This window comes from Prionailurus bengalensis, chromosome A3 (genome assembly GCF_016509475.1).
Source record: "Prionailurus bengalensis isolate Pbe53 chromosome A3, Fcat_Pben_1.1_paternal_pri, whole genome shotgun sequence".
NCBI lineage: Eukaryota > Metazoa > Chordata > Mammalia > Carnivora > Felidae > Prionailurus > Prionailurus bengalensis.
In genome coordinates, this window is record NC_057354.1 from 89,796,059 (window position 1) to 89,820,367 (window position 24,309).

At 51.6% G+C, this 24,309-nt stretch overlaps 3 protein-coding genes across 3 annotated transcripts; 2 read left to right on the plus strand and 1 right to left on the minus strand.

Annotated features, from left to right (window-relative positions):
* Positions 1-1,047: 1,047 nt before the first annotated feature.
* On the plus strand, positions 1,048-5,996 carry NOTO (notochord homeobox). Its single transcript, XM_043603690.1, has 3 exons — positions 1,048-1,510; positions 3,041-3,255; positions 5,661-5,996. Exons 1-3 carry the CDS (start codon positions 1,159-1,161, stop codon positions 5,817-5,819), a joined length of 726 nt encoding a protein of 241 aa, XP_043459625.1. The 5' UTR covers positions 1,048-1,158; the 3' UTR covers positions 5,820-5,996.
* A 1,845-nt stretch (positions 5,997-7,841) lies between these two features.
* On the plus strand, positions 7,842-19,751 carry SMYD5 (SMYD family member 5). Its single transcript, XM_043603688.1, has 13 exons — positions 7,842-7,974; positions 11,794-11,902; positions 12,630-12,769; positions 13,237-13,358; positions 13,751-13,820; positions 14,433-14,537; positions 15,314-15,376; positions 15,594-15,664; positions 15,968-16,074; positions 16,465-16,521; positions 17,372-17,466; positions 18,115-18,185; positions 18,282-19,751. The coding sequence occupies exons 1-13, from the start codon at positions 7,879-7,881 to the stop codon at positions 18,424-18,426; spliced, it is 1,251 nt and encodes a 416-aa protein (XP_043459623.1). The 5' UTR covers positions 7,842-7,878; the 3' UTR covers positions 18,427-19,751.
* A 440-nt stretch (positions 19,752-20,191) lies between these two features.
* Positions 20,192-24,266, minus strand: PRADC1 (protease associated domain containing 1). Its single transcript, XM_043603689.1, has 5 exons — positions 24,100-24,266; positions 22,079-22,179; positions 21,443-21,552; positions 20,994-21,161; positions 20,192-20,743 (listed from the first exon to the last, which is right to left on the minus strand). Exons 1-5 carry the CDS (start codon positions 24,164-24,166, stop codon positions 20,623-20,625), a joined length of 567 nt encoding a protein of 188 aa, XP_043459624.1. The 5' UTR covers positions 24,167-24,266; the 3' UTR covers positions 20,192-20,622.
* Between the last annotated feature and the right edge of the window lie 43 nt (positions 24,267-24,309).

Genomic DNA, 24,309 nt, shown 5'->3' on the forward strand with positions numbered 1-24,309 from the left:
TCACCCACAATCTCAGCTTCCAGACTGCTTGGGGTACTGTCCAGAAGGTGGGGCCGGTATTTGCTGAGTGGGAACGACAGAGGACAGGTAGCTGCTCACTCCAGCAAGGTTCCCCTGGTCCCCCACATGGCAGAGCGGACAGAGGCATATTTGTGTCCTAAATAGCTGATGCCTGTTGACAATGACATGGAACTGCCTTCGATTGAGTAGTTTCAATGTTAGGCATTAATTTGAGGAGGCAGAATGCAGTAGGAGCCTGGGAAGCAAGAAGCCCTGGGAGCTCCACAATCCCAGCAAGACGATCACCAAGCACCAGGCCAGTTCTAAATGCTTTATATGCATTAGCTCAGGTAATCCGCACAGCAACTCCATGAGATAGCTACTATTACCATCCACGTTACAGGTAAGGAAACACAAACAGTAACTTGTAATTTGCCCAAGGACAACAGCTAGAAGTACTCATTATTCATCTGTAAACCAGGGATACAAATGCCGGCCCTACACCTACAGAACTCAAGGAGTTTTGTAGTAACTCCTATGTACTGGTAATAAAGAGTATTTCTTAAACTGGAACTGTTACAGTTTTTTCCCCTTCCACCTTTTTAGACAGAGGAAAGTTCCTGGAAAAATCCAAAAGAAAGTGGTGACCATGGAGGTGTCTCCACTCAAGGAAACTGAGTGGCTGGGGGACAGGAAATTTACTTTTCACTGTATTTATCAATATATTTAAATTAGATTTTATGTATGTATGTATGTATGTATGTATGTATGTATGTATGTATGTATTTAAAGTCTGTTTAGCCCCAGGTGAAGCTGCAGCGAGCTAGGGTCCTTTTCCGACCGCACCAAGGAGGGCATTTTTAAATACGGAGTTAAGGGAGGGAGTGCCCACCTTGACTTGGCGGCTTGACCGGCTTTGGAGGGTGGGGGCTTCGCAGCGCGCTGGTGGCCCCGCCTAGGCGGCTGGAAGAAAAGGCCGACCCCGGCCCCGCCCCGCCTCGCCAAATTTAAGAGCCCTCGTCCACCGCCGGGAATGCTCCCGGCCAACAAGTCTCTCTCCCTTTTGCGTGGTGCTCCCCCTCGTCCCTCGCGCTCCCTGCACGGCTGCCCACAAGCCGTGGCTTCACTCCCTGTGCCCGACAGGGCAGGGGCCGCGCCATGCCCAGCCCAGTGCCGCAAGGCAGCCGGCCGCCCGCTCCCCCAGGCGCAGGAGACGAGACCTCGGAGCTCCAGCGCCGCCCCGCGGGTCCAGGCAGGCCCCGCGCTCCCGGGCGCCTCGAGTCTTCCTTCTCCGTCGAGGCCATCCTGGCCAGGCCTGCCCGCCGCGCGCCCCCCGCCGCCGCCCCAATGTCCGGCGTCGCCGCGGACCTCGGCTCGGCTCCCTCCCCGTTTCCCGCGACGTGGCTGCCGGCCTACCTGAGCGTGAGTCTCTACCAGCCGTGCCCCCAGCTGCCCCGGACGGGGCTCCGCGTGGCTCACCTCTACGGCCTCCAGGGCCTCGGCGTCACAGGTACGAGCTGCTCGGGCGCCCGGGAACCCGGCGGGCGGCCGAAGCGTGGCAGCCGCGACAGCGGGCACAGGATAGAGACGTCCCTGAGTTTTGAGAACCACGCACGGTGGGAAGGGGCCCAATGACCCTTCACCTTGCCGTTGAACCCGAAGCCCAAGAGAGGGACTGGCCGAGAACAGACCACTGCACGAGGCTTCCCCCGCACGCACGCTGCTGAGGTGGGAGGAGATGTGTGTGAGCGCGCGGGTGCAGAGCAGAAGGTGCGGGGAAGGTCAGAGGGAGCCCCGGAAGACTGGGACAAGACCAGCCCTGGGGCTGCAGAGCGTCTCTTCTGGAGAATTAGTCTCTCGCTCCTTCCACAGCCCCTTTGAATAATGACTGTTAGCTTAGACTCTTCCCCAAAGTAGCTCTCTTCTGGAACGCGCGGCCCAGTTAGCTGGGGGAAGCGGCTGCTGCGGTGGTGAGGTTCATCGAGGAGCTGTTAGCTGGCAAATGGCGGGACCCCAGTACCGCCTCCACCGCTCACGCCCAGTCCGGGTGAGCATAAAGCCCCACACTTAACTGCTCTCTGAGCCTGCTTGCGTATCGCGCTCTTAAAAGAGGAACCTCGGGCTCTGGGGCTCAGGCACTTAAACCCCAACGAGAATTTAACTGTGTACCTAACGTTCTCCTCTAGCATTTACATCCACCCACAGGAGCTTTTGCCATTTTTGGCAATCTGATTCACGGTCCCCCACCTCCCCTTGAGGAAAACAGGAGCAAGATTAACGCAAGCCTTGTCAACCCATACCAAGATCCATGTAACACAATCTTACCTGGTGCCTACTCCCTGGGTTCTTTCCATTCTGCATTTCCACCCCTTTCAGCTGAGCATTTCTCCACCCTTCCCTTCAGAGAAAGCCTAGGCTCTCAACCCCATCCAGATTCGTGCCACTGCATCTGAGCGACATGCCCAAGTTCCCAAAACAACTTTCCCTAACTGCCTCACACAGCTGAGGTCTGAATTGCAGCTTACTGCTTTGTATTACAGTTAATCTCATTTTCAAATTAGTTTTTTTTTTTTTTAATGTATGTTTGTTTGTTTGTTTGAGAGTGTGTGCTTGAGCAGGTATGGGGCAGAGAGAGAGGGAGGGAGGGAGGGAAGGAGAGAATCCCAAGCAGGTTCCAGGCTGTCAGCGCAGAGCCTGACTCAGCACAAATCCCACAAACCATGAGATCGTGACCTGAGCCAAAACCAAGAGTTGGATGTGCAACTGACTGAGCCACCCAGGTGCCCCTCATTTTCAAGTTAGTTTTTGCATAGGTAACCCATTCCTACAGTTCAAACTCCACAATGTTTCCTAAGACAGATGGAGAAGAGTTTCCCCTTATATTCCTGTCCCCCAGTCACCTGGTTAACTCCACCCCAGAAGCAGCCAATGACACCAGTCTCTTTATTCTTCCAGCGGTATTTTATGCATATTTAATACCTAAATACGTGTGTGTGTGTGTGTGTGTGTGTGTGTGTGTGTGTGTGTATCTGCTTTTTAGGCTTAGAGTTGGCTCACTGCTCAGGCCTCTGGGGCACTCCAGACTGGGCTCCAGCCGAGGAACTTCAGGACACTGAGAGACCTCAAAAGAGGGTTCGGACCATGTTTAACTTGAAGCAGCTGGAAGAGTTGGAGAAAGTGTTTACAAAACAGCACAATCTAGTGGGGAAGAAGAGAGCCCAGCTGGCAGCCCAGCTCAACCTTACAGAGAACCAGGTGGGAGCAGGGACCCCTGTGGGGTCAGGGCTGTGCCTGGGGGCAGACACTGCTCCCCAGAAGGCCCTGGGTGAGGTTGAGGGGAAGACATGGGCCTTCTTCCTCTGTGCCAGGTCACTGAGGGAGACAGGCCCTAATCACTGGCACACTTCCTACATGAATGAGGAAAGTAGTCCCGTTTGAAATCACATAATGGGAACAACTATGTTAATCTAGATATTAACCTAGAACTTATGTTTCCATGTTAAAAAGGGAGCTGACCATGAAGTTAAGTGTGTTCAAGGGACTAAATATTAAAAATAATAATAAATATTCACTAGAACCCTATACTTCACTTGAGCTACTATACCACTTTTCTGCTCTTTTCATAGGCAAACTTCCCATGAATTTGTTACAGTCACTCCATGTCCTCACTTCCCATCTACTTAACTCATTCTGATATGAATTCTTTCCCTACCATTCCCAAAACTTCTCCTCCAGGTCTCTTAATGACCTCCATGTTCCCAAAGTCAACACATGCTTTCCTCGTCTTACTCCCCACTCAGTACAGTTGACCTCTTATGTAAACACATTCTTCTCTTGGCTTTTGGACACCACATTCTTGGTTTTCCAGCTCTCTGGCCACTTCCTCTGTGTCAACTTTGTAGGGTACTCTTTGTGACCTCAAATTGTCTCTGTAGCTGATCTCATTTATTCCCATGATTTTATTTTATTTTATTTTATTTTATTTTATTATTTTTTTAAATGTTTATTCATTTTTGAGAGAGAGAGAGAGAGAGAGAGAAACTGAGCATGAGCAGGGGAGGGGCAGAGAGAGGGAGACACAGAATCCAAAGCAGACTCCAGGCTGAGCCGGACGCGGGGCTTGAACTCACGAATGGTGAGATCATGACCTGAGCTGAAGTTGGATGCTCAACCAACTGAGCCACCCAGGTGCCCCATCATGTATTCCCACGCTTTTAAATACCATCTATAAGCCAACAACTCCCAGATTTGTATCTTAGCTCACTCCTTTTTTTCCTAACTTGTACATTTATCTACCTTCTTTTTTTAAATTTTGTTTTATTTAAGTAATCTCTACACCCAACATGGGGCTCAAACTCACAACCCCAAATCATGAGTTGCATGCTCTTCTGAGTCAGCCAGGCACCCCTACCTTCTTTTTTTTTTCTTAAGTTTGTTTATTTTGAGAGAGCACACATACACGTTTGTGGGGGAGGGGCGGAGACAGAGACTCCCAAGCAGGCTCCACACTGTCAGTATACAGCATACGCAGGTTTGATCCCACCAACCGTGAGATCATGACCCAAGGTGAGATCAAGAGTCAGACGCTTAACCAACTGAGCCACCCAGGCATCCCTCTATCTACCCTCTTGAGGTCTCCACTTGGATGTTTCCTGGGTATGCATTTCAACTTAAGTCTAAACTTCAGTTTGTGACCTTTTTCTCTCCAGATCTGTTCCTTTCCCTACTCATGGTCCCACCATCCATCCAGTTGCTCAAAATACCAAGTCATCCTACATTCTTCCTTCTCTCCCACTCCCATTGCATCGGCAAGCTTTGTCACCTCTACCCCCAAAGTATAGCTGGAATCGCTTCATTTTTTTTTCATTGCCCGTAGTTCTCACCAGTCCCAGATCTTTCTGGATCATTGCAATAGCCCCCAGCTGTCTCCCTGCATCTCCTTTCATCCTTTCTTCACAGAGCAGCCAGATGTGCAATTCACTTGAGATCCAAACAGGACTATGTCACATCCCATTTAGTAGCCTGAAAGCTGACACTCCTTATCCATAGCCTCCATAGTCCTAGGTAATCTGGGCTCTGCTGACCTCTCCATTTTCCCTTCCTTCACTTCCCCATCTCACTCTCAGCTATTTCAGCCACACTCTCTTTCTTTTTGGTCCTCCAACACACCAAGCTTGGTTCTACCACAGAGCCTTCCTACAGGTTGTCCCCTGCCCCAGCCTGCTTTTTCTGTTCCCATTAAACTGGCCTCTGATCTGGTGAACCTTAGTTTAAGTGCTGCTTCCTCAGGGAGGGCCAGACCCCTGTTCATACTCGCATTTGTGTTTATGGATTTCTTTGTTTCCATATTTCTCTCTCTCTCTCTCTCTCTCTCTCTCTCTCTGGACTGTGAGTTCCATGAGGTCAGGGACCATACCTCTCTTGCTCACCACTGTATCACTATCACCTAGGATGGTGCCTAGTACATAGTAGAAGCTCCATAAATACTTGTTGGATGAATGAATGTGTCTAAAATTATAGGGAAGGGTGTTTTGAAGGAGATGCTTCCTTTAGAAGGAAGAGCAAATGCGGACCAGAGATCAGGGGCCACTGTGGGAATGGGGGAAGCAGTGGGAACTGCTGGTCACATTCTAATTTCTGACCATTGCCTCCAATTATAGGTGAGGGTCTGGTTCCAAAACCGCAGGGTCAAGTATCAGAAGCAGCAAAGGCTGAAGCTACCAGCTGTGTCTGCCATGGCTGCCTCCCAGGATGAGCCCTCCAGCAGCTCTGACAGCAGCATCCAGAGAGAAGACACTGAGTCAGGAGTGGCCAGCTGAGGACTGGGACAAAACCTCAACCCAGGCTGTCTGGGCTAGTTCTTCCTGGGGACACCCACGGGAACTTCTGAGCCTTTTTTCTTCATCTGTATAATGGGTGCATTGACAATTTACTCTTCCCAGAGCTGACAGGATGTCTGTAAAGCTGTTACGGGGTGCCAGGCCCAGGGCTAAGTGTTCAGCAAGTGTTAAGGTTTATAAGTTCCCTTCACCTGGGGGTGTGGTGCTTGCAACTGAACTGGCCCCTCCAGGGATTAATCTTTTCCTGGCTTGCCTGTGGAGAAGGGGCTTCCTTGAATCAGTATTTGGGCCTAGAAGCCTCTTCCCCACCAGAGATGGTGGATATGAGAGTAAAGAGGAGGGAAAGGTAAACCATTTAGCCTACTTCAGAGTTTCCCAAAGTTTTCTTGTTTTGTCTGAACTGCTACCACTTTTAGGAGTTCAACCCCAATTGTCTGCTTAGGTACAGACATGCTTCCCTGACCCCATCTTTTTCCCTCTAGCTACCCACTTTGACCCCTATCCATCATTGTACAGAGAAATTTGGCTCTGCCTTTGCCAAAGCAGGCATTTTTTCACAAACTCTGCTGTATTTCCATGAGACAGTTATAATTTTTCCCCTTCAAGCCCCTAACTCATGGTTCCCTTTCCTTCCCAGGAATCTGCTCCGTTTCTAAGAAGCCTGCTGATAGCCTACCCCTGTGAGGCCAGTCACCAGCAATTCCAGAGCTCATTTCTCTAGTGCTCTACATTCCTGGGCAGGCCTCTGTTCAGAGTATTGATTTAGAATCTCCAATGGCTTCTGGGTAGAGGGGAGCTGGTGAAAGGAGGCCTGCCCTGCCACCTGCCGGTGACAGAAGGCACGGTCCCCACTGCTGTCTGCAGCGTTCTGAGGGAGACAGGAAGGGCAGGGAGCAGAGGTGAAAAACCACATGCCTCCAAGTGGTGGTAGACCATCTTCTCCTAGACACTAGGCCACAGGCTTGAGGCCAGGGTCCAGCTTCAAGAACTCTTCTCTCCCCCTGTCTTCAGGGAAATCCTTCCTAATGCTGGACCCAAAGTCCACTGTTAATCAAAGGAATCTACCTGCATCTACCACTTCCAGCATCTGCCTCCTCAATTGACTCACCTTTTAAAAATAATTAAAAAAAAAAAAAATCAACAGTTAACCTATTCAACAGTTACTAGGGCCTACCCAATCCCCCAGTATGACCATGAGACCATAACAGAAGCAGACACATCCTTTTTCAAGGAGCACAGAATCAATTGGAGGACAAGGAAACGACGCATGGTTGTCAGACTTGGCTGTGGGGACAGATGCTGTAAGTCAAAAAGCTGTGGTTCCAGCTTTTTGGGGTCCTGAATGAGAACAGGGCCTTCTGCTGTTCCCAGGACAATATGTATATGTACACTCACTTCTGCACACAATTTCAGGGGTCCTCAGACCTGAGCTCCACCATCTACCCCCTTCTACCACCCCTAGGCTGCAAAGTCCCTTAAGCCCCTGAAGGGTCTGAGAGAAGCACAAGTCCAGCTTGATCTGTCGAAGGGCTTCTGCCCCGCTGCCAGAAGGCCCAAGGAGAAGGGAATTCTTGCGCCCGACTTTGTAGATGGGGAGGTAGGGCAAGCTAGTCCTTCCTTTCAGGTAGAAGGTCAGAGAGGGTATAAGTTGGCCGGCCGCTGTCCCACCCCATGGCTGGATCCAGAGTGCCTGACTCTAGACGGGACACTGGGTGGACAGAGACAACAGACACCAAAACACGAACTGGACACAGATACATCAAAACTATACACACACGCACCGGCTATGTTACATAGGTACGTACGAAGACACAGACGCAAAACTGCACAGATGTAAAAAACGCGGACCCAGCGACATCCAGCCATCGAACCAATCGACCTGAACACAGATTAAAGGATCCCAATTTCCCAATTCGTACTTGCTAGCGCGCAAACCCTAGCAGCCTGGAGACACACTCGCCGGGGGCGGGGCCAGAGAGGGGCGGGGCCCCCCGGGTCGAGGCGAGGTCAAGGGTCAGAAGGCGGAGGCGCGCCCAAGATGGCGGCCTCCACGTGCGACGTGTTCTCTTTCTGCGTGGGCGTGTCGGGTCGGGCTCCGGTCGCCGTGGAAGTCCGATTCGTAAGCAGCGCTAAGGTGAGGCCGAGGCAGACCCGCCAGGGGCACCTACCGTGTCCGGCCTTGGAGAGAGCCCCGCGGGACCCTAGGCCCTGAGCCTAGAAGCTCCTGAGCCGTTCCGACTCTGCGGCTCAGCCCTTCCTCGCGGCCCGGGGCTCCCCGTCTGTCCCCGCGCGCAGGCTTCCGGGGCGGTCACGCAGTGAATCGGGGGGCTCCGAAGTCTCCGTGCGCGCCCCCTCCCTACGGGACCCGGTGCGCCCTCCGGCTGCCCTGCTCCTGCTGCTCCAGGCGGGGCCGGGTGGGCGCCGGGCCTTTTGGTCCAGGCTGGAGTACTCTGCTGCTGGGCAGTGGGGGTAGTGGGCGGGGACTGGCTGAGCAGAGGGTACTGAGGTATGAAAAAGAGTGGGCCCTCGGGGAACTTTCTGAGTGAGATTTAGGAATGGGGTGGGGAGAGAGCCCAGGACGCTTCACAAAGGCCTTGGGATGCTAAGGAATTTGGACTAGAGCTCGAAGCCCGTGGGAGCATTTGAAGCATTGAAACAGGAAAGCAATATGGTTTTGTGGTTATATTATCGTGTTTTAAAAGTTAATTGTAGAAAAATACTCTAAATGCATGTAAGGAAAGAGAAGATAAAAATCACTCGTAATCCTATACTTGTGCAAATATGTGGATACTAAAGTCACAATTTTAGGAACCTCTGTTTGATGCAGCAGTAAATCAACATCAATAAACCTATTTATACATATTTTTAAGAGCTGAGGAATAGTCTGTTTCAAGGGATTGCCACAGTTCATTCAGCCACCTACTTATTTATGCACTTTTGCGTTGTATTTTATTTTTCATCCCTGAGGGCAAAGGTCCTGGAGCTCAGTTTCTGTGCACACATCCTTTTGTTCTCTTCATCGGAGTATTTTCTTTACTAGTTAACTTTGCCAGTTGATACGTGCAAAATGGTATCACTTTGTTTTAATTTACAAGTCTGTGTACTGACGAGGTTGAATAATTTATCATGTATACCAGCAGTGCATATACCTGGTCCCTGCCCAAGATGTCAGCCTTCTAGTCATCTGCCTCCTGCTCTCCCCACCCCAACCTTCCATTGCCTTCTTTCCTCTCCAGTGCATCTGGAGCATTCCTTTCCTTCTGTGGTAAAGCAGCTCCCCAATATCCTTGGCCTCTTCAGCTGCTCACATCTCTGTCTCCACCTCTGTTCTTGATTGGCTCAATTTGATGGTATCCCAGTTCCATCACTCCTTGCAAGCAGAGACACTGACCTTTCCCTTCACTAAGTCCCCTATCTCTCAGCCCCTCTCTTCTTTATTTCTTCCTCTGACCTCATCACTTCAGCCACTCTGCTTGCCCAGCTGTCCTGTCCCAGCCTTCTGTCAAACCCCACCTCTGGAAGAATGAGCTGGCTGCTCTCTCTATTCCCACACACGATCTTCTGCTGGAGAAAATCACATACACACCCAGACATGCTGACAAGGTGGTTTACTCCAGGCTTTTTGCATCTATGTTCATCAAGAGAGATTGGTTTGTGACGTTTTTTTCTTTGTGCTATCTTCCTCAGGTTACTGCATCACAGTTATGCTTGTTTTTTGGTAAAATGGAGAAGCTTTCCATTTTTTCTCTGTTACTAAATAGTTTTTAAATAGCATGAGAATTACTTATTCTTTGGTTTGAGGGAGCTGGCTCATGAACCATATGGACTAGGGGCCTCACATGGGGGTTGTTTTTGACTATTTTCTGTATTGCTTCTATCGATATGGGCAGGAATGATATTTCAAAGATTTACCAACTACTCTGCCAGGGACAGAACATGATACTGTCTGACCAAAGACAGTGGATGCCAACCAGAATGCCATACTGGTGTGGGTCAGCCAGATACCAGCACTGCTTCTTTCTCTAGCTTTCCTTCCTTTTGAATTCAGTTCTGGTAATTTGTATTTTTCTAGAAAATTATCCATTTAGTAAAGCTCTTAAAGTTTACTACATGGTCTTAGAGTTTTGCACAATCTTTTTTCTAAAATTTATTTTTCAAATTGGAAATATCTTTTCAAGTTTATGCCCTTTCCACTCAAGGCATAAGCTTTCTCCAAGCCTCTTGGTAATTAATATTTAATGAGAGTGGCTTTCTTGGAACCCTGCCTTATGTTTGGGGGATGAGTAGTTTCATAAAGGAACAGCTCTGATTCTGTTCCCTTTATTTTGATTACCAAATATTTTCTGCATTTGATCCTCCAGAAAGAGAGGGAAAGACATTGATATTTGCCCAATGTTGAGATTTGAGATTGTCAGCGATAATGTGGGTCCATGTTCATACTCCTTTGTCCCATAAAATAAGGCCATGTTTTCATTTTGCCAGATTGGGTCCAGGGCTAAAAGGCATGGAGGTGGGGTTCTAAGAAGACAACCAAAGCTGCATCAACGGCTTTGGCCAGAGGTTTTGTTCCAGCTGTCCCCCTCTGCTCAGGGCTCTCCTGGTCTACACATCCCTGCCTCTCTGACTTTGGGAGGTGCTGCTATCTAGCCACAGTGCCAATGCTAGAAGGAAACAGGGAGCTACCTGAGAGGCCACATGACAGGACGTTTTACTGCTATGTCAAATCTTTTTTTTAATTTCTTTCTCTTCTTGTGACAGTTCAGTGCTGGCAGGGGCACCACCCCTCTCCTCTAAGTGAATAGTGGGAACAAGTGCCCGGCAGAGCCAGCAACTGCCAGGGTTCTGAAGCTGTCTCCTGAGTCCCTTTGCACATCTGAGAAATAGCAATTCAGCAGTTGTTTTCTCATCCTTCATGCCTTACATGATGTTTACAGTGCTTTAGACCAGAGTTCCTCAGACTTTAACGTGCATTTGAATCACCTGGGCATCTTGTTAAAATGCACATTCTCATGCAGCAGGTCTAGGGCATGGCCTGAGATTCTGCATTTCTAACAGGTGTCCAAATGATGCCCATGCTGCCCACTTATCATCTCACTTAGAGTAGTAAGGAACTAAAGCTCATAAGGTACATTCACCTGTGCTATATCATGGCATCCTGGAAACTACCTGGGAGGTATCATTATGATGCTTTTCATATGTGAAACCATTGCCAAGAAGTGAAGCAACTGGGGTGCCTGGCTGGCTCAGTCGGTGGAGTGTGTGGCTCATGGTCTCGGGGTCATGGGTTTGAGCTCCACGTTGGGTGTAGAGGTTACTTAAATAAATGAACTTAAAAAAAAAGAAAAAAGAAAAAGAAGTGAAGCAGTTGGCTCCAAGGTTCACAGCAAGTAGTGTTAGGGTTGGTGCTAGGATTCACCCTTCCTTTCAGCATAACTCTGAGAACTTGGTGAGTTCCCCATCGACCAGGGAAATAGGGCACATTCTTCCCCAGGCGAGGCCTCCCTCTCTCCTGTGGCATAGGAGTCCTTTGCAACCCTGAGCAGCGGTGTCACTGCCAGGATCCTGGAGGGACAGATGGGTGACTCGAAGAAAACTGCCCTGTCGTTACCGACTGCTAGTACAGGAGGCTCCAGCCTGCCGTGAGACTTGGCCCTGCTTTGGCCATTCCAAAAATTCTCCTCTGGCTGACAGTGTGGCTCCCTCCCCATCCCAGGCCCTCTGCTCTGAGCAGGCTGAAAGAGGTGTGACTGAAAGTAGGTCAGAGCTACATTTCCAGAGGAGGTAGTTGGTCGGCGGGAGGGGGGGAGGGGAGGTGACCATGTTCCATGAACCCTCCCAAGGCAGAGGCCTCTCCTGAGAGGGAGGCATGGCGGGGGGTGATGCTGGGAAGCCCTCTGGGAGCTATGTCCTCTTTCTCTCCTTATGGCCATCCTATTCCTTCTCTCCCTGTTAGGGAAAGGGCCTATTTGCCACACAGCTGATCCGGAAAGGGGAGACCATCTTTGTAGAACAGCCCCTGGTGGCTGCACAGTTTCTCTGGAATGCACTTTATCGCTACCGAGGTGAGCACATCTCGTCCACTCCTCATGGCTGCTGGGCCAGCTGCCTGTATGCATGGAAGAGAGCTACATACATTCCCACTAGCTGATGTCTCTGGGAATTCAGGTGTTGGGAGAAAAGCTCATCTTGGAGAACCGTGCCTGAGAATCATGCTTGTCTTTAGTCTTAGGCCATTTGGGGCTGGGAGTGAGCGAGGGATGGGCTCTTCCAGCCTGCTTCCTGGGGGAGGACTGTCAGGCAGGCAGAACTCAGTGTGACCTGCAGTATCAGGGACTGGATATCATGTGGAAGGGCTCTGTGCCAAAGGGCAGCTCTCCACCAAGAGGAGGCCACTCGCCCCTTGGTCAAAACAGGCTGAGTTAGGGGTCAGAAACAAGTAGGATGCCCTTAGCTTTTCCAGACACGTGCTTTTTTCACACTTTTCTTAGGCTAGAGACAAACATGAAAGGAGGGTCAGTTGGCTCCAGAATGTGGGGAAAGCTCAGTCTGGGGGGGTTAGGAGGGGAGCCCTATAGACTAAATCCCAATCTGCTTTTGAATGCATGTGAAATCATGCACCCATTCTGTTCTTTAACACAGTTGTTCATTCACTTACTTCCCAAACATTTGTTGATCACCTACCAAGTGTCAGGCACTATCTTTAGCCCTAGGGATGCTTCTGTGAAAAAGACAAAATGTGGCCCCTGCTCTAAAGACACTTACATTGTCAAATGGGGCTCTCTCCCTCAGCCTGTGACCACTGCCTTCGGGCACTGGAGAAGGCAGAGGAGAATGCCCAGAGGCTGACTGGGAAACCGGGCCAGGTTCTGCCTCACCCTGAGCTGTGTGCCGTGCGCAAGGACCTCCACCAGCACTGTCCCCACTGCCAGGTGAGCATCCCTGCGGAGTGCACCTGAAAGGGAGCTGGTGGGAGAAGCCTTAGCCGAAGTCCTCTTTGGGGAGACAGGAATGACAACAGACCTGCTCGTGGCCCCTGAGAGCCATAATGTAGGGTAAGACATTCAAAAGGCTGTAACTATTCCAGTTGTGTTCTCCCTGTCCCGGTCCCGCTACCTAGAAAATTGGTTCAGTGGAACTTGCCCTCTTCCCAGGAGCCTGGCAGGGGCTCTTCCCTCTACTTGAAAGCTCTCTCCTTCCCATAGTTCGACAAGCCTGGGTGCCCCTCTCACATGCCCCCGGGCGGTATGTGCTTTCTCATCTTACGATGTCACTGAGCTACTGCTCAGGGGCTGTTCGTAGAAGGAGTGCAGTCAGAGGAGGTGAGTACCACTAAGGAAGGTCTGTGCCTCACCCCATGGCCAGATCCTAGGGTGTTGACCTCCACCCACTCCACCAGGTGATGTACTGCAGTGCGGAGTGTCGGCTGGCGGCCGCCGAGCAGTACCATCAGGTCCTGTGCCCAGGGCCCTCCCAGGACGACCCCCTGCATCCTCTCAATAAGCTACAGGAGGCCTGGAGGTGGGTAGCATTTCATCTCTTCTTCCCTTTATCCTCCCTCTCGACCTGCCTGCCCGCCTGAGATCAGCAGATGCAGTCATCTTTCTTAAACTGCCATCCCCAGATCTTTCCTCCAGTCTTAGGGTTAAACAGAAGTCACATCACCCAACCCCCTGCCTTCAGTGTGAGCCGCCAGTCCCACTACCCTCAGCATTTTACACACTCCCAGGAAGAGCCCCATTCATTAAGCCCATGGGGTGGTAAAGGCCTGCCCTCATCCTTGCCAATGACATCTCTCTTTGGTTATAAATAGAGTTGATAGGAAGGATTCTCTGTAGTGATCAGACTGGGCTTCCCTGAACACAGCTACTGGGGAGGGGATTTCCAGACCAAATCGTTTTCTTTCTCCCCAGGAGTGTTCACTACCCCCCCGAGACTGCAAGCATCATGTTGATGGCGCGGATGGTGGCCACAGTGAAGCAGGTAAGCCCACCCAGACCTCCCACGGAAGCCCCTTCTGGCCTCATGTGCCCCTTGGCCTCAGTCTCCTCCTCACTCTGCTTGGATGCAGAGTTCCCTCTGCGCTTTCCAAAGGAGAGCTGCTTGCTGTGTAAACTCAGGAGCAGCTAACCATAAATCTGGCAGGAGACTCATCTTTCCTGCAGCCTCTGATCTAGGAGAGGACCTCCTGTGCAGCAACAGTTCACACATGCAATTTACAGGTGCCACTTTCTCAGGATTGCCTCTTATGTAAAGTGAGAGAAGCCACTCCAACCCATTCTGTTAGTATTGGAGCTCCACAACCCCATTCTCCTCTTTTTCCAAGTGTTGTTGAACTGGCCAGCCTGGCCCAGTTGGGGAGATGGTTGGGTGTGGGCAGGATGGGAAGGAAGTCCCCAGGCCAAGGAAGGGTCTACCTAGAATCTCATGTGTGATGGTGTTTCGCTGATGGCAGAGGCTTTAGAATCACAGGCTACTCTCCCGCCTGGGTATGAGGCACAGCAAGGAGATGGGTGTCCCTGAGTCCGTGCGTGCACACGCTTGCACGCCCAGGCATATGTGAATGTGATCCTGAAGTATATTTGTTCCCTGCAGGCTAAGGATAAAGATCGTTGGATCAGGCTCTTCTCCCAGTTCTGTAATAAAACAGCCAATGAGGAGGAGGAGATTGTCCACAAACTCCTGGGGGACAAATTCAAGGTCAGTCTTCCCCCATGATCCCCTCATCCCAATAGCCTTGGATGTTCTGTGGCTACCTGAGGGGAGCTCCACATTTGGTCCTTTGCCAGCCACAGAGCCTGGAGCCAAAAATCTATTCAGAGAACCTATCTTCTTGCCACTATTTAACTTTGTGACCTAACAGGGACCGAAAGTTGAGAAGTGGGGTGAACAGGAAGGAGGGGTCGGGTGCCCTGACATGGTAAGGCAGAATCTCATGATAGGATAGTGGCGGGTAAGTCAGTATAATGGAAAGAGGAGGGTCAGGGAGCAGGCGTGAAATACCATTTTAGCTGCCAATGTGCTGAGTGCCCACTCCCACCCAAAGATTACACATTCTCACTGAGGACAGCAGACTTCCACGCAGGAGCTGCCTGAAGGTGCAGGCAGGGTTTCAAGGGCAGCTGGGGTGGGCCTTCCTACATTTATTCTGAGGAGAGGGAGGGGGTCGTCAAGCTTGTCTGGAGGCCAGATCAGGGAGCCTGGAAGGTGGTCGCGAGGACAGTCATCTGAAGCCAGGTTGCCTCAGCCCTCCTGGAAAATAGGAATTTGGGGTTCCCCACTCTGGCTTGGAACAGGCCAACAGACTGCCAGGGTTCTTTGGAAGTAAGAACTCTGTGGCCTTCCTTTGCCTTCAGGGAAAGTTCATTCTACAGAGCTGGCCCCTTTTCTTTTCCTTACCTGGTCTTCTGGGCCCTGCCTGGGTGCTAGTGGGAAATCCCCAGGATACAGGTCTCTCCCTGCTTCCCCTAAACCAGGGCCAGCTGGAACTTCTGCGGAGACTCTTCACAGAGGCCCTTTATGAGGAGGCGCTCAGCCAGGTGAGCATGGGGAAGGTGGGACCAGCGGCCTCCTGGTCATTCCAGCTCTCCAGGAGCAACCGGGTCAGCATCTCCTACTCAGAGAGTTAAGACAAGACTGACTCGGTGTGAAGTTGGGATGGGATTGACTCACAGAAGACTTCCTGAACAGAGAGTTGTTTCAGGAGGAAAAGCGAGTGGCTGTAATCTGAGCACTCATTTTTCTTTCTCCCCACAGTGGTTCACACCAGATGGATTCCGGTCTCTCTTTGCTCTTGTTGGGACCAATGGCCAAGGAATTGGGACCAGGTTAGGAGAGAATGTTCCAAAGCTATTGCACTTGTCTGTCAGGGCTTGGGTGGGAGATTGACAGAGGAAGGTAGCCACACTTCCTTTCAAGATTAGGGTTTGATTCTGTGGCAGGAGAGCTGGACTGGATGCATTGGTGGGAGTCAGAAAGACTGAGGTGGTAGTTTGCTCCTGGGAGCCTTGGTCTTTTGGGGAAGATGGGCCCCTGCCCTGGAGAAAGAAATGGGCTTAACCTCTCTGGAGGTGGAGAGCCCTGGGAGCTGGGCCTCCTTCTCTCCAACCATGGATGCCTGGGACCCCCAGCTCCCTGAGCCAGTGGGTCCATGCCTGTGACGCTCTGGAGTTGAAGCCTCAGGACCGAGAGCAGCTGGACGCCTTCATTGACCAGCTGTACAAGGACATCGAGGCAGGTTGGTGAGATGGAGCCTTGGTCTCACCCAACCTTGAATGACCCCCTAGCCAGACACACAGTCTCCCCGAGGGGGTTCTGAGCTAATGGTTGGGGAAGGTAATCCCTATGTGCCTATAGGAAGCTTCACATCTATCCACAGGACAAATAAGATAAGACATGACCCTGAGGTCCATATAGAGTCTGGATGCTGGGGGAGGGGGGTGCTGGACAAGTAAGGTGATGTCATTTATAGAAAAGCAAGGTTTATGCCTCCTGGAAGCAAGTTTAGATGAAATGGTAGTGACTGGGTGGCAAGACAGTGGAACCAGTGCCTATCCTTGTAAGTCTAGTTTTCTTTTTCCACCTGTAAAATGGATAGAATAACATCTACAATGTTACTGTCTTACAGCAACTGGAGAGTTTCTTAACTGTGAAGGATCTGGCCTCTTTGTGCTTCAGAGCTGCTGTGAGTCCCGGCATTGAGGAGGGGTACATCTCTCACAGCCCCTTTTAGGCTGGTGGGGAGGAGTCTGGGAGCAGGATTAGGTCTGGGCTTCCTTGGGGATTCTCCTGGGACTTTTTGTTGCATCAGTTTTTCATTCATTCATTCATTCATTCATTCATTCATTCATTGGATTGCTTGTGCCTTAATATATGTTTATATATAAAACCTTCCAGTGGGCCAGGCCCTGTGCTAAGGCAGGACACAGAGCTCTGTTCCTTGCAAAGAGAAGCATTGGCCTTGCACAACCACTGCCCTCAGGCTCCTGGGAGGAGGGAGTTTAGGCTAGAAGGCTGGTCTCATCAGCACCTAACAGGGAGGAGCAGAGCCAATCACGCAACTGTCTTTTCCAGATCTCAGCCTCCCCCCTCTGGTTTCCTCATTGTCAGCCCTCCCAAGGTCTGGGGCATGCTACCCCTCCCAAACTAGGCTCACAGGGGGACTGGCTCAGCTGTTACCAGACATCCAGTTGCCAACTGAGTTAAGTGTCTGGCATGGGGTCCCTTTCACAGCCCTGTCCTTCCCTTTGTGGGACACTAGGAACACAATTGAGAACAAGTTGCCCAGTGCTGAGGACAGCAAGGGCAGTGATGGCAGGTGGGAGGGGGTGGCAAGAGGAAGTGCATTTGTGCCTGTGCTCTGTGGTCTTTAGGAAAGAGCACTGGACGGAGGGAGTCAGGAAATTTGGGTTCCAGGACCTATGTAGCCCTAGCAGGGATCAGAAAAGAAGGAAGGATGGGACCCAGTTCTTTGCAAGTTGAGGCTGTTATTTTTATTAGTCAGCAGTCCTTATTTCTTGCCTCTTGTGACCCAGGTAACCACAGCTGTGTCCCCAATGCAGAGACCTCCTTCCCAGAAAACAACTTCCTTTTGCATGTCACGGCCTTGGAGGATATCAAGCCAGGAGAGGTGAGAGGGCTAGGAGCTGTGGGGGGTGGGCCTTGCAAGTTCTCTCCAGGGATTGGAAGCAACAGTGGCTAGAGCCCCAAGTTCAGGCTGTTCAGCTGATCCCCACATGACCCAGGGCAGGAGTCTTTTTACCCATGGTTATGCTCAAACCCACAGTACCCCCAATTCTTCAAAAAAATAACCAGAAAACCTCAGAGCAGTGGTTCAGAGACAAGTGCATGCCCAGGTTCTTGTCCCCAGCCACCTTTTGATCAACAAATCCACAGCTTCCAAGAAAACAAGAGATGGCTCTTCGTAGCGTGGGCTATGGGTGCACGTGTGGGTTTGGAGTTTGGAGTCCTGGCTGTTAGCACAGTGCGCAGAGCCTGGTTGAATCTTCTTCCAGAGCTAGTAGCACCATGTCAAGATAACCTCTGACAATGGCCACAGACCTTAGCCATTGGCTGCCTATAGTCGTGGCCTGAGGCTAACCACTGTCCCCTCTCTGTCTCAGACACAGGTTGTTTGAGCCTCTTGGTGGCCTTCTGAGAGCACAGGGAAATGAATGAGGGCCTAGCTCCTGGGAGATGGGACAGTGGTTGGGGAGGCCCTGATCCCATCTAAGAGACAGCACAGACTGTCAGATTCTACCTCTTTTCTGCCCTCCAGGAAATCTGTATCAGCTACTTAGACTGCTGTCAGCGGGAGCGCAGCCGCCACAGCCGCCACAAGATCCTCAGGTGCCAGCTGGGATGTGGTGGGTGGCTGGGCTCTGGGAGGCTCCATCCTGGTTCCTGCCTGACTTCACCCTCACCACCACCCCCCATCTCCTGCAGGGAGAACTATCTGTTTGTCTGTTCCTGCCCCAAATGCCTGGCAGAGGCCGATGAACCCAACGTGACCTCGGAGGAGGAGGAGGATGAAGAGGAGGAAGGAGAGCCAGAGGATGCAGAGCTGGGGGATGAGATGACCGATGTGTGATGTCACCCTGCCTGGAAGGGGCCTGCCCCAGACCCTGCAGGAAAAGGGGGACTTCCCCCAGAGAGGAGGCTTGGAAGGAACTCCCCCACTCCCGTTGCCTGCTTCCCCCCCTCCATTCCAGCTCTGTTTCTGCCAGAGAGTAGTACAGAAGCTGGACCTTAGGCACGCCACCCCCCACTAGACCTCATGCCCTGGACACTGCTGCTGAGTGGCTCAGGCTCTGCGTGGTCACTGAGCCTCTCAGTGCTGCCCCCTCAAAACACACACACACTGAGGTATCCACTCCAGTCGGCGAGCAACTCCAACAGAGGTCAGAAACAGTGTTTCTTCCACTTGGCCCCATGGCCATGCTTCCCTGTCCACCTGAGGCTTCACCGCTTTCTACCTACTACAGACGGGGGTAACAAGAGATCGGCCTGACGGCACTGAAGAAGAAAGGGGAGGGGTGAGATGCCTTCACCTTCTTCCCCACTCCCACCTTTGTGGCTGCTAAGGCAACTGCCTCCTGCTGGCACAGCTAGGAGAGGCAGGAAGGAGCAACTGGGCCTCCAGAGCACCTTCCCTAAGGCTCTGTGCTGGGGACACTGAACCAGGGGGATACCTTCCTCTCCCCACCCCCACTATTTGGACATCCAGGGGAGTGGAGAGTATAACCCCTTCCCCAGATTCCAGAATCTCTGTACCTTGTGCCTTGCCTCTCAGGCCCTGGCACAGTAGCTGGCCACGTGGGGTGTGTAAGAGGCCTCTGCCTCTCTCAAGAGGGGCATGTGGGGAGATGACCCCTTCCTCACACTCCTTTCCCACTGAGGACTCTAGCAGCATGGCTGAGACTGAGTGATGACAGGCCTGTGCTCCTTAATTTCAGATGCTCAAGAGGCTTCCCTGGGATCAGTTTAACATGGGTCAGTGAGGAGCTCTCCCGGCCTCAATCTCCATCGTTAGGGTCTCCACAGAAGAACACTGAAGTCTTCCAGAAACCTAGAGGAGCTAGGCTAGATATTCTGAGATAAGCCCTGTCTGTGTCACCTGCCGCTCCACCCCCAGATTAGTACTACCCCTCACTCTTGGGTTGGATGCTGTGGGAACTATAGCCTATCACTTGCGATTTCTTTGCCTACTTTCCCTGGGCGGGGGCTGCCACAACCCCCTGCTGAGGGATCTCTGAGAGGGCAGGTGCCCACCCCATAGGCTCTATCCTAGATCATGAGCCAGGTGGAGCTCACCTGTCTGGCCTATTGGGTTCTTCACAGCAGCCAGCACCCCTCATGCCCCCGCCTGCCCACTGTTCTCAATAAAGTGTGAGTGGTGACAGGCCTCTGCAGGAATGCTTTGTGTAGAATGACTTGACAAGCTGTCTGAGGCATGCAGCAATCACATAGGTGGCACAGAGGCACATAGTTTTAGACCAGGCAATGGCAGGAGATGGGAGCTGCAGCCCCCCAGCAGGCTCCTCCCTGGTCATATCTACAATGCTGTGCAAATGCCAAGAGCAAGGACCTCCTCTGAGGTCCAGCGTGGATCCCCAGGACCAGGCTATCAGAGGAGTCTTCTCAGGGAACTGAACTACAGCTTCCTGAGTTCTTGAGCAGGAGGTAGAGTGTGCTGGGATCCAAGATTAGCAGCCTAAGCACTGGTTCTAAAGGACCTTGAGCAAGTCATTTACCCTCTGTGGGCCTCAGTTTCCTCCCTTCAAAGCAGGGGCATGGGACCAGATGAGAGAGTGAAGGCCCCTCCCACCCCTGTATGCTCTTATTCTAGGACACAGTTGCAACCCTGATGAGAGGCTTTATTGCTAAAAAGTCAGTGAGGGTTTATTAATTCCTCAAACACCACTCCAGCAGCTGCTGTGAAGTACACTGAAGAGACCCTGGGAAGGGGAGGCGAGAACCAGGTGGGATGTGACAGGTCACAGATGGCTCTCAGGCCACCTGCCCTTAGCCCCTGTGTTCCAGATTCTAGTCCAGAAGCTCTGGGGCCTGGCTCTTGTCTATTCCCATAGCATGAGACATTTGGGGACCCCGAGGAAGGGAAGGCCAGTGGCACAGCTTTTCTTAGCATAGCCAAGGCCAAAGCCTTTTTCCCCTACCCGGCTCCACCTGTCCTCAAATGCTATCCCCAAATCCCAAATCGCAGAATTCCTGGATTTCCCCTTCCCAGCCCAGAGTTGTTTATGGCTGGTGTGTGGGACCAACTCTTCTACCAGAAGGTCCAGGGCGGTTGCAGCAGCTCAAAGGTGGGGATGCTGGTGACATTGACTGGGATGGAAATGATGGCCCATGGCAGCCCATGCTGTTCCAGGGAACGGCGGATCATGTAGCTGGGAGGGCATGAAGAAAGGTGGCGATGGTCACTTTCTCAGCACCCCATCATGCCCCATTGTCCCCATCACTCTGGGAGTTCCAGAGCCCAAGGACTTGGCCCTTCAACTGGGGCCCTCCAACATTTTTGGCCCAAGGACTCGGCCCTCCAACAGAGGCTTGTGGGAAGGGACTGGTGATTGCCCTTGACCTCCCCAAGTCATGGCACCCAGCCTGGTGCTGATACAGCCAGAGACAAGGAGCCCTCACCCATCTCGGCCGAGCAGGAAGAGGGCAGGGATGTCAGCTGTGCGCTGGGTACTGTCCTGGATCATCTCCACGTAGAAGCTGTCATTATCAACCGCGTTGTCAGAGATGATCACTGCCCGCCCGCCGTGCTCCTGCACCACCCGTGTCTTGGAGAGGAAGGAGCAGCCCCTGGAAGAGGTGGTGATGAGACCAAAGGAAAGGCAGGGTCCTAGCTACCCCTTCTCCAGACTGTCACACCGGAAGGATGAGAGAAGGACCGTGGAGAATTTTTTGTAAAGGCTCATACGTAAATGGCCAAAAGGCATGGGTAATCTTAAGACATCTCTTAAAGACCATTAAAAACATGAATTATTTAAGAACCGCTATTTCAAAGCACCACTCCCAACACTGATCTCAGAATCTAACCTACACCTGCCCTCCTCTTGTGCCTGTGTCTGTCCGCTCCTTACCCTCTCTCCACCAGAGCGATCTGGTCCTGGATGAAGAAACCGTTGCTGAGTTCTCCACAGGCCTCTGAAGGTTCCGCAGGGACAAGATGAATCTGCTCATACCTTGTGTGCTGAAAGACATTTAGGTCAGAGCGTGAGGAGACATACCTGTTGTAGGACCAGGCTGACCATCCCATTCTACCGGTTCCTCACAAAGTTGAAGGAAACATAGAGTGGTTTCTGTGTGCTGGGCACTAGAGTATTTTTACTAAATTCTCACAAAGGCTTATCTAGTTGTCCTACTCCACGGTGCCTTTTCATGAGATATGTAGGGGAGTTGGTAGGATCCAGAAAGGGGAAGTAATTTGCCGTAAGCCACATAGTGCAGAGACAGCTAGCAGAGCCCTTGGTTTTTTACGATTTCATGTCCCCAGAGAAGACAGCTTCTCCCTGTCTGGTGCCCAAGTCTGTATTACACCCCAGGGAATAGCTAGCTGGAAGCCCTTCCCTCCTGCACAGCAGCCCCTGGAGGGCAGGCCTGGATTGTGCACCCTTCCCTGTCCTAGCAGTCAGGTATTGGTTGAAGGGATGAGACGGTCACCTTGACTTAGTGGGGTGGAGACAGGAGCAGAGACAAAAGGGTCTCCCTGAACTTACAAAGATACCACCAAAGTCCTTGGCAGGTGTGGCCGTGAAGATGTATCGAATGTCTCCAGGACTCAGCACTTGGAAGTACAAATAATCATGGATGCGTAAGCCTGAAAGACAGAGTACAGGTAAGAAACTTCCAGGGAACAAGCTGGTTCAGGTTCAGGTCATGGACCACTTGTGTACAACTGGGCTGGCTATAATCTGGGCTCAGGGACCCAGCTTCAGCCAAGTGAGTCCTCCAGGTGGGTGAGATAGATGATCTCTGTCCTGGGGAGGATAGAACTGATGCAGATAGTGTTAGTAACCCCAGAGATAACAGCTGCTGCTGCTGCACTGATGAGCCAGGAAGAGTGAGAGCTCTTGTGTTCCGAGGATCCATCCCTCTTTGTTCTAAAGTGGACCTGAGAGTTTCAAGGTGGCGATGTGGTAGCCTAGGTATAAAACAATTTGTACTAAAACTTAAAAGTTGACTCTGGTTCCATTGCCATTCTCTTAGTCCAGCCACTATCATTTCTTGTCCTGACTGGTCCAGCTTCTTAATTGGTTTATCTGCCTCCATTCTTGCTCTCTACCATCCATTCCCCAAACAACAGCCAGGGGTCTTCTTGAAATATCTTAAAGCAAATATGATCAAGTCACCACTCTTATGGCTTCAGTACCCTTCAACGACTACCCTTTGCAGGGTCCTGTTCCATCTGCCCTTGGCTACTACTACAACCTTATCTACTCCTTTCTGGCCTCCTTTCAATTTCTTCACCTCTGCATCTTCTCGCAACTGTTCCCTCTATCTGGAGCCTTCCTACCCTTGCCCCCAACCCAGTTCTACCTCTTCACCTGGCTCACTTCTGCTCTTTGGTTAGGTCATAGCTTAAATGTCACTTTCTAGAGAAACCCCTCTGCCCTATCACTGCCCTTTCCCTGTGCCCATTCAAAATGTACTTTTTCTCCATTGACACTTTCAACATAATTTGTAATTATACACTATTCAGAATTGTTTAATGTCTGTCTCTTCCACTAAGGCAAAACCCACAGTTTTGTAGCTTAGTTCAATGCTGTATCCACATTATGTAACAGTGGCTAGGATATGTGGGTGCTCAATAAAGGTTGTTGAAGGAGTGAACAACTATTTTCAGCTCAGTGGCACTGAGGGAGAGAATTTCCAGAACAACCAGATTTTTCTGGGGTGTGGGATCCTCTCTACAGCACTAAAGTTTGATGTTTTGCCTGGACTTGAATCCTTGGTTGCCTTAGCCCAGAGAGATAGAGGAATGTGGAAGTGTGGAAGCTGGTCAAATAGTCAACAAACTATGAAGCCACTACTGTGTGTCAGGGGGTTAGGACTGATTGTGGCTTTAGCTGTCCTCTACTGCCCAAATCACAGAGACCAGATAGAGTTCCATTGGCTTGGCATTGGGCTTTACAGCCTTTCATCCTGAGAGTGGGGACTTTCCATGAGATACAGATATATTTCCAATGAGCCGCCTTTAACACTAAACCCCTCCTCCTTACCACACACATCTTGCCTGGCCTTTGCATCTGCTGATCTGTGTAAATCAAGTGTGGTATATGTATGTGCTCACGTATGTGTATGGGTGTATATACTTATGTGCTCCTTTAGGTGCAAACAGGTTGTGTGTGTACGTGTGTGCTTGTACGTGGGGGCCCACGTGTAAGAATGTGTGTTTCTGTATATGTATGTGAGGGCTCACATACTATCTCCAGCTTGGAATACCTCTAACTGTCCCTTGTTCCTTCTCCTGGTCGCCCCTTCAGCCATCTGGGCCCGCACTACTGGGGGCGTGGAGAGGAGTCTTGCTTCGACGTGGGGAGCTGAGGACTCAGAGCCCAGCCTCAGGCCGCGCCCTGCTCACGTCCCTGGGGGCCAGCACCCACCACTCCAGTCGCCCGTCCCTAGATCTGCCCTGCCTCGAACTCGCGGGGTCCCAAGGTGACCCGTGACTCCCGGCCCGAGACGCGAGCAAGCTAGACGGCCAGCCCCGCCCCGCAGCCCCGCCCGTTCCGCTCACCGTGGGCCGCGACGTATGCGGGGAGCCAGAGCACGAGACAACACCAGCCCGCGGCGCCGGGGACCATCTCCAGGGCCCGGCCCGGCGCCGCGCTTCTTCCAGCCGCCCCACCGTGCTAGCTCGCTGGACTTCAGCCTGACAGCTGCTCCGGCCTCCCGCCCCCAGACCCGCTCTTGCCGCTGGTTGGCGGACAGGAACGGGCCCGACGGC